The sequence below is a fragment of the Moschus berezovskii genome, chromosome 9 (assembly GCF_049115385.1).
Source record: "Moschus berezovskii isolate FMDL1 chromosome 9, NW_MosBer_1.0, whole genome shotgun sequence".
NCBI lineage: Eukaryota > Metazoa > Chordata > Mammalia > Artiodactyla > Moschidae > Moschus > Moschus berezovskii.
In genome coordinates, this window is record NC_142468.1 from 99,337,148 (window position 1) to 99,350,189 (window position 13,042).

Consider the following 13,042-nt stretch of genomic DNA (forward strand, 5'->3'; position numbering starts at 1 on the left):
CCCAAATCTGAACTTTTTCTTCTGCTGTGTTGCCGTTACCTTATCCTCTGCCTCTGGGATTTGGCCTGGGAGCACGAGTTCCTGACTGTCCCACAGTTCCTGCACAGCTGGCAGACTCGTCTTCAGGTCACATGATTAGAGTATCTGACATGCTCCATTGGTACCCCATAAGAAATTGCTCTTTGCCTGTATCCTCACAGGTATGAAGCACCTGAGCCTCTACCTCTATCATTAACGCTCATGATTAAAATGCTCTTGTCCTGCAAGACTAATTTTTATTTTTCTAACATGACTAATCCATATTCATGTCAAGCCCTTTGAATGGTCTCTTTCTCTTGGTATGACTATCCTCTTAGTTTCTGAATGACCGAATTCTTGTATTGCTCAGAATTTACCCCTTTTTGGGTCCCTGACAACCGCACTGCAGATTCATTTCTATGAACTAACTGAAACCCACTACAGGTGGCCTGCTGTTTGGATGTGAGACGCGTGGTTGTGGAGGGCCCTTTTGTAATAAGGGACTCGAGCATCTGTGAATTTTGATATCTGCTGGGCTCTGGGAACCAATTCCCTGAAGATACTGAGAGATGGCTATACATTGTATTCCTCAGTATAGTTTTCCTCCCTGACACTTATCACCTGAAAAGAAATAATTTTGTAAGTTCAGTTCTTCCCAGTAGAATAGGCAGAAGTGTATCTTTGTTTATACTGCATCCGCACGACCTTAGAAAGCTATCTGGAAGACAATCCCTGCACATCGGTTACCTGCTGCATGAATGAAGGAATGAGTGATGGGGGAGGGGAAGACGACACAAGGCCGAGAGGGACCGGGCAGCTGAGTGAACCGTTAGAGATGCTGTGTCCATGTCTGGGAAGAGAGACGTGATCTGTAGAGACAAGGCAGGTTCACTGCATCCTGCATCATGGCCAATGTGACTCCAGCCTTGCGGTATTCCAACTCCTCCTTCTGCTACTCCAAGGCGTTTGGAAGAGTGAGATCCTATCTTTCCACTGTTTATTAAGCTGAAGTCAGTGGTTTCTGCTGAGCCCCAGAATTTTCCAAACCTAGGGTCTGCATGCAATAGCTCCAACCAGAGGAACAAATCTTCCAATGGCTTCTCCAGAGAAAATGCTCCAGTGCAGCTGGTGTGTAGTACTACCAAGAACAAGAATGAATGATCATATGGACAGTGGGAGGAAAGGAAATTGCTATATATCTGGACCTGGAAAAGGAGCTGATATAAAGGGAGTCAGGAACACCAGACTCAAGGACAGAGGTACAGATCTGATGACAAGCCACCTCTGTTTATTCTGAGTGAAGTCCTGCGAAAGATTCAGCCTGTCTCCCAAGCAGTCACTTGAACGCTGCTCCTGGGCCCAGTGTGCGAGGAGCTTTCCCTTCCTGCTCCTCACTGATTCCTGAGTGCAGCTCTGTGATGGAGGGAGAGGAGGGACTGTCGCTATCTGCCCCCTTTTCTGTCAGTCTACGTCTCCAGAGTCCTGACCCGAATGTGAATGAGCCACTGACCCATCCTTGGGAGAGGACCCCATTCCAGTTCTCCTTCCTCACCTTCTCCAGCACGTGGCAGGCTGTTCTCTCCTCCAGGACATAGAAGTTCTCAGAAAAGAGTGTCACTCCTTCTCCAGGTAGTGCTAGAATCTGATCGTGTACGAACCGAACACTTTATATCATTCCACATTAAACTCAAACTCTGGATCCACCCCTCAGATGACCATGCACACCTGAAGATTTGATATACTTATTTAAAAGTGAATCTCTGAGACTAAAATTTGCCTTTTTCTTTTGGTCTTATCACAGTTATGATATTCCCCTTTCTCTTCATTTTTACATCATATAGTTTACTGCTATCATTTAGTGTATGATTCTTAGATCAGAATAAAATACATTTGTTTCTAGTTACAGAGGACTCTGTGCCTCCTGGTATTGAAATAGTCAGCTATGAATGGAAGCCTCAGTTTCCTGCCCTACAGCAGAGAGAAGGAAAAGTCTGCACAAGTTCAAGACATAGGAACCTCTTATCCTTATGTCTCTCATTTCCCCACAAATCTCTGTTGAGAAGGAGAAACGCCTCTAGACCAGGATGTAGCCACATGACAGAAGGGCACAAGCAGACACACAGAGCTTTGCGTGAAATGTTGTGAAGTTTATTGTGGGTACATATGTAGCTTCAGCTGAGCAAAGCTTAAAGGGCACAGGGCGGCTGGTGCCATGAGGACGGATGCTGATATCCCCGGGGGATCGGGGGATAGGACTGCAACTATGACCATGGGACTTGGCAGGTAAGCATGGGCCAAAGTGCTGACCCAAAATCTAGATGATCTTATCCAAGTGAACTGGAACCACAGGGTACCTGGGACTGTCCCGGGGTGATCTGTTCTCACAGGCAATGACGAACATCTTCCGTGTCGGTGCCTGTTGGTAACGGCAGTCTGTGTAATTCCGTGCATTTCCTGTGAGGTTGCAGTAGGTCATAGGCACTCGGACTGAGCTCTTATGACAGTTCATCTCGTCTGGTTTAGAGCAGTTTACATTTGGGGCGTAACAAATACCAGCTACATAAGCAAATGTTTCATGGAGAAAAGTATTCTTATTTTTACATCTCATACGGTAACTATTAACCACTCGCATTGCGTCGTTGCATCTAGGGTAGGCCATATTTATGTGCTGAATCTCAAACCACTGAGCCCAGGTTAAAGTACCAGGTGGGGCATGGAGTGAGATCACCATTCCCAAGAGCCCCAGAAGCAAAATGAGACAAAGCCGAGAATCCTGCTGTATTGGAACCATGTTTCCTGTGAAAAGAAAGGCATATTTTGCATCCCGGCAACTAATAACACAGAGCCTCCTCGCTCACCCAGCAGACCCCAGCTGTCACTGTGTTTCTAACTCCTTTCTCCTTTGCACCCCAAAGTCCTGTGCCCTGGGCACTAACTTCAACTCTAGGGCTCCTTGTCTTACCCAGTACCTCTGCTATGGCTCCTGGGAGAACAGATCCAGCTGATGGTCGTGCGGCTCAGGGGCAGCTGGTGCACCCTCATCCTGGGGATTGGAGATATAGAGCATTCCCTGTGGGTGGGGCCAGCAGAAGCACGAGGGTTCTAAGTCTAGGGCATGAAGAAACCCACAGGCTGGCACAGGGCCCACTTATGCAATGAGCCTCTGTTTCATCATTTGCCAATCCCTGTGTCCCCAGGGACACACCACTGCTGCTTCTCTTGTAGGAAACCTAATTCTAGGCATCCTGCAGGGCACAGCTCTGCCACTGGGTCTGGACTTTCAGATTAAAAGTATCACTGCCCTAATCCCAAAACCTGGTAAAGACCCCACAAAAAAAGAAAACTATAGGCCAATATCACTGATGAACATAGATGCAAAAATCCTTAACAAAATTCTAGCAATCAGAATCCAACAACACATTAAGAAGATCATACATCATGACCAAGTGGGCTTTATCCCAGGAATGCAAGGATTCTTCAATATCCGCAAATCAATCAACGTAATACACCACATTAACAAACTGAAAAATAAAAATCATATGATTATCTCAATAGATGCAGAGAAAGCCTTCTACAAAATTCAACATCCATTTTTGATAAAAACCCTCCAGAAAGTGGGAATAGAAGGGACATACCTCAACATAATAAAAGCTATATATGACAAACCCACAGCAAATATTATCCTCAATGGTGAAAAACTGAAAGCATTTCCCCTAAAGTCAGGAACAAGACAAGGGTGCCCACTCTCACCACTACTATTCAACATAGTTCTGGAAGTTTTGGCCACAGCAATCAGAGCAGAAAAAGACATAAAAGGAATACAAATTGGAAAAGAAGAACTAAAGCTTTCACTGTTCGCTGATGACATGATCCTCTACACAGAAAACCCTAAAGACTCTACCAGAAAACTACTAGAGCTAATCAATGATTACAGTAAAGTTGCAGGATATAAAATCAACACACAGAAATCCCTTGCATTCCTATACACTAATAATGAGAAAATAGAAAGAGAAATTAAGGAAACTATTCCATTCACTGTTGCAATGAAAACAATTAAATACTTAGGAATATATCTACCTAAGGAAACAAAAGACTTGTACATAGAAAATTATAAAACACTAGTGAAAGTAATCAAAGAGGACACTAATAGATGGAGAAATATACCGTGTTCGTGGATTGGAAGAATAAATATTGTAAAAATGAGTATACTACCCAAAGTAATTTATACAGTTAATGCAATCCCTATCAAGCTACCAACAATATTTTTCACAGAACTAGAACAAATAATCTCACAATTTGTATGGAAATACAAAAAACCTCGAATAGCCAAAGCAATTTTGAGGAAGAAGAATGGAACTGGGGGAATTAACCTGCCGGACTTCAGGCTCTATTACAAAGCCACAGTCATCAAGACAGTATGGTACTGGCATAAAGACAGAAATATAGATCAATGGAACAAAATAGAAAGCCCAGAGATAAGCCCACGCTCCTATGGACACCTTATCTTCGACAAAGGAGGCAAGAATATAAAATGGAGAAAAGACAGTCTCTTTAACAAGTGGTGCTGGGAAAACTGGTCAGCCACTTGTAAAAGAATGAAACTAGAACACTTCCTAACACCATACACCAAAATAAACTCAAAATGGATTAAAGATCTAAATGTAAGACCAGAAACTATAAAACTCCTAGAGGAGAACGTAGGCAAAACACTCTCCGACATAAATCACAGCAGGATCCTCCAAGACCCACCTCCCAGAATATTGGAAATAAAAGCAAAAATAAACAAATGGGACCTAATTAAAATCAAAAGCTTCTGCACAGCAAAGGAAACTCTAAGCAAGGTGAAAAGACAGCCTTCAGAATGGGAGAAAATAATAGCAAATGAAGCAACTGATAAAGGATTAATCTCCAAATTATACAAGCAGCTCCTGCAGCTTAATTCCAGAAAACTAAGTGACCCAATCAAAAAATGGGCCAAAGAACTAAACAGACATTTCTCCAAAGAAGACATAAAGATGGCTAACAAACACATGAAAAAATGCTCAACATCCCTCATCATCAGAGAAATGCAAATCAAAACCACAATGAGATACCATTTCACACCAGTCAGAATGGCTGCTATCCAAAAGTCTACATGCAATAAATGCTGGAGAGGGTGTGGAGAGAAGGGAACCCTCTTACACTGTTGGTGGGAATGCAAACTAGTACAGCCACTATGGAGAACAGTGTGGAGATTCCTCAGAAAACTGGAAATAGAACTGCCATATGATCCAACGATCGCACTCCTGGGCATACACACCGAGGAAACCAGAATTGAAAGAGACACATGTACTCCAATGTTCATTGCAGCACTGTTTATAATAGCCAGGACATGGAAGCAACCTAGATGTCCATCTGCAGATGAATGGATAAGAAAGCTTTGGTACATATACACAATGGAATATTTCTCAGCCATCAAAAAGAATGCATTTGAATCAGTTTTAATGAGGTGGATGAAATTGGAGCCAATTATACAGAGTGAAGTAAGCCAGAAAGAAGAACATCAATACTGTATATTAACGCATATATATGGAATTTAGAAAAATGGTAACCTGAACCCTGTATAAGAGACTGCAAAAGAGACATAGGCATTTAGAACAGTCTTTGGGACTCTGTGAGAGAGGGTGAAGGTGGAATGATTGGGGAGAATGGAATTGTAGCATGTATTTTATCATAAGTGACCAGTCCAGGTTCGACGCATAAATTTTCCTCTGTTCATTTCTTTGCATTTGTGCTTTTTTAATAAAAATACTTTTAACTGTAAAAAAAAAATAAATAAAATAAAATTAAATTAAAAAAATAAATAAATAAAAGTATCACTGGCTGCAGAATGGCCTTAGATTTTATAACTCAGCTTGGGGCAACACCTTGAAAGACTAAAGTGCATAAAGGAAGGCTCAGTACTCAGCAAATAAGAGTCAGGGAGGCTTGTTTGCACAAGAGGAACTCAGGTCTCCGTTTAATTTTTAGTAATCGTCCCAGTTCCTCCTCACCATCTCACCCAAATCTTCTTTATCTCCTCACTTCCCTGTGCTGGAAACTTGAGCTCTGGATTTCTCATTGCACAAAATCCTATAAGCAGTTAGTTTGCATCTATGAGTTTCTGTTCTTGCTGTCATTTTTTTCCCCCCTGCTTCCCATGCACTGAATTCACTTGCTTTTGTTTTTACCCTGGCCTGATCTTTGCTCTCACTTCCTGTGAAGTAGCATAACCTAAAACACCTGAAAGAAAGTCTAAAAGATCTACCAGAGATGAACATTTAGTATCATAGTGGGGATTCCAAGCTAGAGCTTGAATTCCTGCATTCTTTTCAATCTGTGCTATTTTCTACAAAAGTCTGCCTTAGAGCCACCATTTATCTTTCCAGTACATTTCATTTCTCAGTGTTAACAGGAAAACACATTTTCAACTTATAAAATGAGCATTAGTGGATATTCATTGCATTCCTGAAACTATGGAAGTCATGGCGTATAACTTGATGCATGAAACGTACTCTTGGTCCTCAGAGAAGCAGAGCAAAATTATGATAGACCCATGATTTTATTACAGTGTGACAGAGGTAAAAACACCGTGTGAAGACATTTTTTGAGGGGCACTGCGGACAAAGGAATAAGAAGGTTTCCAGAGGGAATGTCCTTTTGAGCAGGGTTATAAAGGGTAAATAGAGTTTAGGGACTTTAGGGAATAAATGAGCATTCTAGACTAAGAAGATGTTGTGGGACATTGTACAGACAGGGAAAATGTGAGATGTTAAATCTCTGGTCTAACCTCTAAGTTAGAAAACTAGATTAGGTCCTTAAATGGTTCTGTACAGTCTGCCACGAAAATTAATCCACGTTATTTATTTTTACTGCCTTTCTATATTTCTGTCATCTAGAAATGCAATTATTTTACCATTGATGTCTTTAAGTAAACATTGACATGATGGTGACCTAGGTAGGACTCAGTGCAGTGCTAATAGGATTCTGCCGGAAATCCTGTTCTGCCTAAAATGCATTAACATCTGTTATCATGAAACAAGTTTTTTTTCCACGTATATTTTGTGAAATGAATTTTCATGAGAGATGAGGATGTCAAAAGGAATTAGAGGTAGTTTAGCCCTTCTGTGATGCTGACAACCACCCTGGGTAGAAGGACCTGTACTTAAATGTCTATAATATGAACTAAAAATCATACACTGTGGTCACAGGGGATGCAGCTGGCTCAAAAACCTGCTCTGGATTGGCATATACAATTTTACATTTAATACTGGGTTTTAGATATTAACTCTTCAAATTGGGATAATTCACATAAAAACCTGCATTCCTGTGTTATCTTTAAGAATCGGGAGATGTTGGTGCACTGAGTCTCTTTCACCACAAGGGATCAACTAGAGAGGAATAGTCCCTGACTTTGGTGAAGGTGGCTATAGTTCAGGGGTTTCACTCACTCTCCTACCTACTGATCACAACCTGTTCACTCGGATACTGCTCATCTAGCTTGCTACAAGTGTCCTGAGAGGCGACTCACACAATATCATGACTGATTTGCCACCACGCTCCCCACCTTTAAAATTGTATTTGAATTACACTTCTATGATTTTCTTGATTGGTTCGTCTACAGTTTTCCACTTGTGCACCTTTACCTTACACTAAATCTCTTCATATAAATTTTAGTTGGTTAGTCTGCATATCGTTCAGTAACTGCCACTAATCAGTCAATCAGTCAGTTCAGTCACTGAGTCATGTCCGACTCTTTGAGACCCCATGAACCATAGTACTCCAGGCCTCCCTGTCCATCACAGCTTCCGGAGTTTACCCAAACTCATGTCTGTTGAGTCGGTTGGATGCCATCCAACCATCTCATCCTGTCATCCCCTTCTCCTCTTGCCCTCGATCTTTTCCAGCATGAGGGTCTTTTCAAATGAGTCAGCTCTTCGCGTGAGTTGGCCTAAGTATTGAAGTTTCAGCTTCAGCATCAGTCCTTCCAATGAACACCCAGGATTGATCTCCTTTACAATGAACTGGTTGGATCTCCTTGCAGCCCAAGGGACTCTCAAGAGTCTTCTCCAGCACCACAGTTCAAAAGCATCAATTCTTTGGCGCTCAGCTTTCTTTATAGTCTAACTCTCACATCCATACATAATTACTGGAAAAACCATAGCCTTGACTAGACGGACTTTTGTTGACAAAGTATTGTCTCTGCTTTTTAATATGCTATCTAGGTTGGTCATAACTTTCCTTCCAAGGAGTAAGTGTCTTTTAATTTCATGGCTGCAGTCACCATCTGCAGTGATTTTACCCTCACCCCCCGCCCAAAATAAAGTCAGCCACTGTTTCCAGTGTTTCCCTATCTATTTGCCATGAAGTGATGGGACTGGATGCCATGATCTTAGTTTTCTGAATGTTGTGCTTTAAGTAAACTTTTTCATTCTCCTCTTTCACTTTCATCAAGAGGCATTTTAGTTCTTCTTCACTTTCTGCCATAAGGGTGGTGTCATCTGCACATCTGAGGTTATCAATATTTCTCCTGGTAATCTTGATTCCAGCTTGTGCTTCTTACAGCCCAGAGTTTCTCATGATGTTCTCTGCATATGAGTTAAATAAGCAGGGTGCCACTAATCACAACTACTAATTTTAGGTAGTGTGCTTTTCCTTCTTGGTTGTTTTCAGAGAACTAGGTTAGTTTCACATTACAAAGATACCCTTTCCTCAACAAAAGGACAAGTTTATTTTCATGGAGAATAAATTTCTAAACCTTTTTTTTTTATGAGGCCTGCCACATAGCCTCTTCAGAAAGTTAGGGTCAGGGACTTCCCTAGTGGTCCAGTGGCAAGACTCCACACTCCCAGTGGGGCCCCGGTTCGATTCCTAGTAAGAGAACTAGATCCCGGGTGCCAAAACTAAGAGCTGGCACCACCAAATAAATTAAAAAAAAAAAAAAAGTTAAGGTCAGGTAAAGGATTTTGATTTGAATCAGAGCTCTACTACTTCTCAGAAATGAGATGCTCTATTTACTATTGACACTTGGCCATGTGAAACACACCAGAGGGTGGGATACTTTAAGCCATATGGCCAGTTATGCAGCACCATGAACACACGCAATTGTGAACTCTGTAAATAATAGCATACTTGTCAGAACTGTTGTGTGAATTAAACAAGAATAGCTAAGGATAGTAAAGTTAGAAAAGAGACAGTTCCTCTTTCTTGGCTAATGATCAAGCAAAAGTTAAAGGATATTGAAATCTAGTTATGATATCCCAACTCAGTTTCCTGACTGCTATCAATCACTTGCCTTGTTGCCAAAATAGACAAAAGGCTTTTGAGGCTTATCTACCGAGGAGAACTATCAATATAAGATCTATGAAATCTACTTACACTACAACTTGTGGGTGCCCCTCCCCCACCCTCATTATTAGGTCTGCTAGGCTAGTTGATTTTGGAGTTCTGAAAGGTGTGTATACTGACTTCTTCCCTTCCCTTACTGAAATGCAGACCCAAGTCTCAAAAACTTCTCCCACAATAAAAACATGCACAAAAATTTAAATTGTGGAGACAAAAACAATATAATCTTTACATAAAAGTGATTGAATTTTTTTTGCCTAAATTCACAAACAACTATTTGTCAGAAAAATTAGATTTAATTGGGTTAACAAATCACAAAGGGAAACTCAATTTGCAAACAAAATATTTCTCCCTACCTGAACATGTATAAGCCAATAGGGTACATAGAGAAAATCACACATGGACTCATACACACAAGTAATGCTTTATTAGGGCTTGAAAGACAGAAAATGGCTGAACAGAAAGAGATTTCTAGTCTGTAATCTTCACTTTAGAGATGAGTAGGATGAGGTGATTGGCCCACCTCCAAGAGTAAGTTTGTGACAGACAGGCACCAAACTGCAGGTTTCCGTCTTCATATTTGTAGTGATGTCATAGATACTCTGTGTGATGCTGATCAAGATTCTGGGTGTGAAATAGTAAACATGAAATGAGTCCTATGAGGCAATCTGTTTAAGATCATTGACAGACCTGAGAGTTTTCCAAATGGCCTTCCCCTTACAGTCTGGGAAGAAAATGTCCATAATATAATTCCTATAGGATTAGAGGAAAGAGGGAAGGCAATGAAGGTTCCATTTCTGCTAGGAATATCCACCACTGAGAGGGACATATCTGTCTCCATGGATGTCATCTGCTCTGCAAAAGCCCTGCCCTGAGACTCTCAGGTATTCAAGAAAGGAATTGGCATATTAGTCCCAGAAACAGGAACCTGACACCCAGTCCTTACTCCTTATACATAGAGAAGCCAGAGTCTTTATTCTGCCTCCACGAGGCAGAGGACTTTGAGAGGGAAACATGAAGTTCACTCTCTTAGAACTGAATATACCCACTTTCTTTTAAACAAAATTTAAAACAGTCATAAGTAATTTAAGAAAGCAGAAATATTTTCTAAGATGCAAGGCATATGGATTGTCAATTACCCTTCAAGCTCACCCACTGTAGGGAAGGTTTGGCAGAGACACCTGCTTCATTCACAGGCTGTGGAATCAGGAGGCTGAAATATGCAAACACTTCAGAGATATACGTCTTTAGGTTAACTACTCGAGTAAGGAGAAAAATCACCGGGGAGTTTGGAAACACCTGTGTATGTCAGACCCATTAAGGGGTGAGTGGGTGAAAGGCACCTTCTTTCTGGGCAAGTCCTTCTCTTCTCTCCTCATCACTTTCTCAGAGAAAAGAAGGGGTGGGGGCGGTGAAGTGGAGAGGGGATGTGAGAACAGCAGTTTCCGTGAGTACAAGAGTAAGCATAACTAGGGGCCTGTCTACAATGCAAGAGATGCGGGTTTGATCCCTGGGTTGTGAAGATTCCCCTGGCAATCCACTCCAGTATTCTTGCTTGGACAGTCCCAAAGAAAGAGGAACCTGGAGGGCTATATAGTCCATGGGGGTTATGAAAGAGCTGGACACTTAGTGACTATAAAACAACAGGGGCCATCAGGAACATTAAGTGTTTGGGCCAAGAGTTCTTAGAAATAGTTATCTTGAGGGAAAGGGACCAAAGCCTGCTCCTTGACCCCACTCTTCCTTGACCTGCTTTCACAGGGAACATGAATCTGAAGTGGACCCTTCTCCTCCTCCTCCTGCTGGAGCTAACTGTCTTCACTCCAGGCCTGCCCTTCTCAAGACGGCACATAGATAACCCCAGGTCATGGGTTCCTGGGGGACAGCACCGGTACTGTGACGTGATGATAAGGCGACGGTGGCTGATCCACAGGGGTAGATGCAAGCAGATCAACACCTTCATTCACGAGGATCTGGCCACCATAGCCGATTTCTGCACAACTCCAGCTGTGCCCTGTACCAGCAGCGGCTCCTTGCAGAGCTGCCACAACAGCTCTCACAACGTCAGCGTCACAGACTGCTTTGCCAAGGCAGGAACCCGGCCCCCCTACTGCCACTACCAAAAGAAGGACTCCATCAGGCCCATCCGTGTGGGCTGTAAGGACGGGGCCCCTGTTCACCTGGATAGCTAGGTTCCTCCCAGCTCTGACATGGGAAACATTCTACACCTCCCGAGCTTTGAGGCTCCGCCAAAGTCTTCCCTGTAAATGCTTCTTCTCTTGCCTGCGGATCCCTCATTTTTCCTAGTCACGAGAATCTCTCTCTCCTAGCCTCTCCCCAGACCCTCATTCCACACCCGACCCTGGTTTTTTCTTCTTGACTGAGCGCCGGGGGATCCACACGGGCATGTGGGATCTTATTTCTCCCACCAAGAATGGAAGCTGAGCCCCTGTATTGGGAGTGGAGTCTTAACCACTGGACCACCAGAAAAGTCTCCCCACGGTGTAGGTTTTTGGGTGTAGGACAAGATGGGGGTGGAAGGAGTTGGGGGCGGAGGTCGCAGGGAGTAAGCCCGTTTAGCTCATAAAAGGCATCTACCCTGGAAAAGCCTTGCTGCCACGGGGCGGCTACACAAGCCCGGCCGGCTGGGCTGACTTGCTCACAGTTCAGTTCAGTTCAGTTCAGTCGCTCAGTCGTGTCCGACTCTCCGCGACCCCATGAATCACAGCACGCCAGGCCTCCCTGTCCATCACCAACTCCCGGAGTACACTTAAACCCATGTCCACAGAGTCGGTGATGCCATCCAGCCATCTCATTCTCTGTCGTCCCCTTCTCCTCCTGCCCCCAACCTTTCCCAGCATCAGAGTCTTTTCCAGTGAGTCAACTCGTCTCATGAGGTGGCCAAAGTATTGGAGTTTCAGCTTTAGCATCAGTCCCTCCAATGAACATCCAGGATTGATCTCCTTTAGAATGGACTGGTTGGATCTCCTTGCAGTATAAGGGACTCTCAAGAGTCTTCTCCAACACCACAGTTCAAAAGCATCAATTCTTCGGCGATCAGCTTTCTTCACAGTCCAACTCTCACATCCATACATGACCACAGGAAAAACCATTGCCTTGACTAGACGGACCTTGGTCGGCAAAGTAATGTCTCTGCTTTTTAATATACTATCAAGGTTGGTCATAACTTTCCTTCCAAGGAGCAAGCGTCTTTTAATTTCATGGCTGCAATCAGCATCTGCAGTGATTTTGGAGCCCAAGAAAACAAAGTCTGACACTGTTTCCACTGTTTTTCCATCTATTTCCCATGAAGTGACGGGACCAGATGCCATGATCTTTGTTTTCTGAATGTTGAGCTTCAAGCCAACCTTTTCACTCTCCTCTTTCACTTTCATCAAGAGGCTTTTGAGTTCCTCTTCACTTTCTGCCATAAGGGTAGTGTCATCTGCATATCTGAGGTTATTGATATTTCTCCCAGCAATCTTGATTCCAGCTTGTGCTTCTTCCAGCCCAGCGTTCCTCATGATGTGCTCTGCATATAAGTTAAATAAGCAAGGTGACAATATACAACCTTGACGTACACCTTTTCCTATTTGGAACCAGTCTGTTGTTCCATGACCGGTTCTAACTGTTGCTTCCTGACCTGCATACAGGTTTCTCA

The 13,042-nt window shown here is 43.0% G+C and overlaps 2 protein-coding genes across 3 annotated transcripts; one reads left to right on the plus strand and one right to left on the minus strand.

Moving 5' to 3' along the window:
• Positions 1 to 2,155: 2,155 nt before the first annotated feature.
• On the minus strand, positions 2,156 to 3,060 carry LOC129563164 (non-secretory ribonuclease-like). 2 transcript variants are annotated; one of them, XM_088840351.1, is made up of 2 exons: positions 2,988 to 3,060; positions 2,156 to 2,814 (listed from the first exon to the last, which is right to left on the minus strand). In XM_088840351.1, exons 1-2 carry the CDS (start codon positions 3,058 to 3,060, stop codon positions 2,333 to 2,335), a joined length of 555 nt encoding a protein of 184 aa, XP_088696477.1. In that variant the 3' UTR covers positions 2,156 to 2,332. The 2 variants fall into 2 exon arrangements, with proteins under 2 accessions (XP_088696477.1, XP_088696478.1); XM_088840352.1 differs by having other exon boundaries at positions 2,981 to 3,052.
• An 8,087-nt stretch (positions 3,061 to 11,147) lies between these two features.
• On the plus strand, positions 11,148 to 11,573 carry LOC129562942 (ribonuclease CL2-like). Its single transcript, XM_055436451.1, has one exon. The coding sequence runs from the start codon at positions 11,148 to 11,150 to the stop codon at positions 11,571 to 11,573; it is 426 nt and encodes a 141-aa protein (XP_055292426.1).
• Positions 11,574 to 13,042: the final 1,469 nt, after the last annotated feature.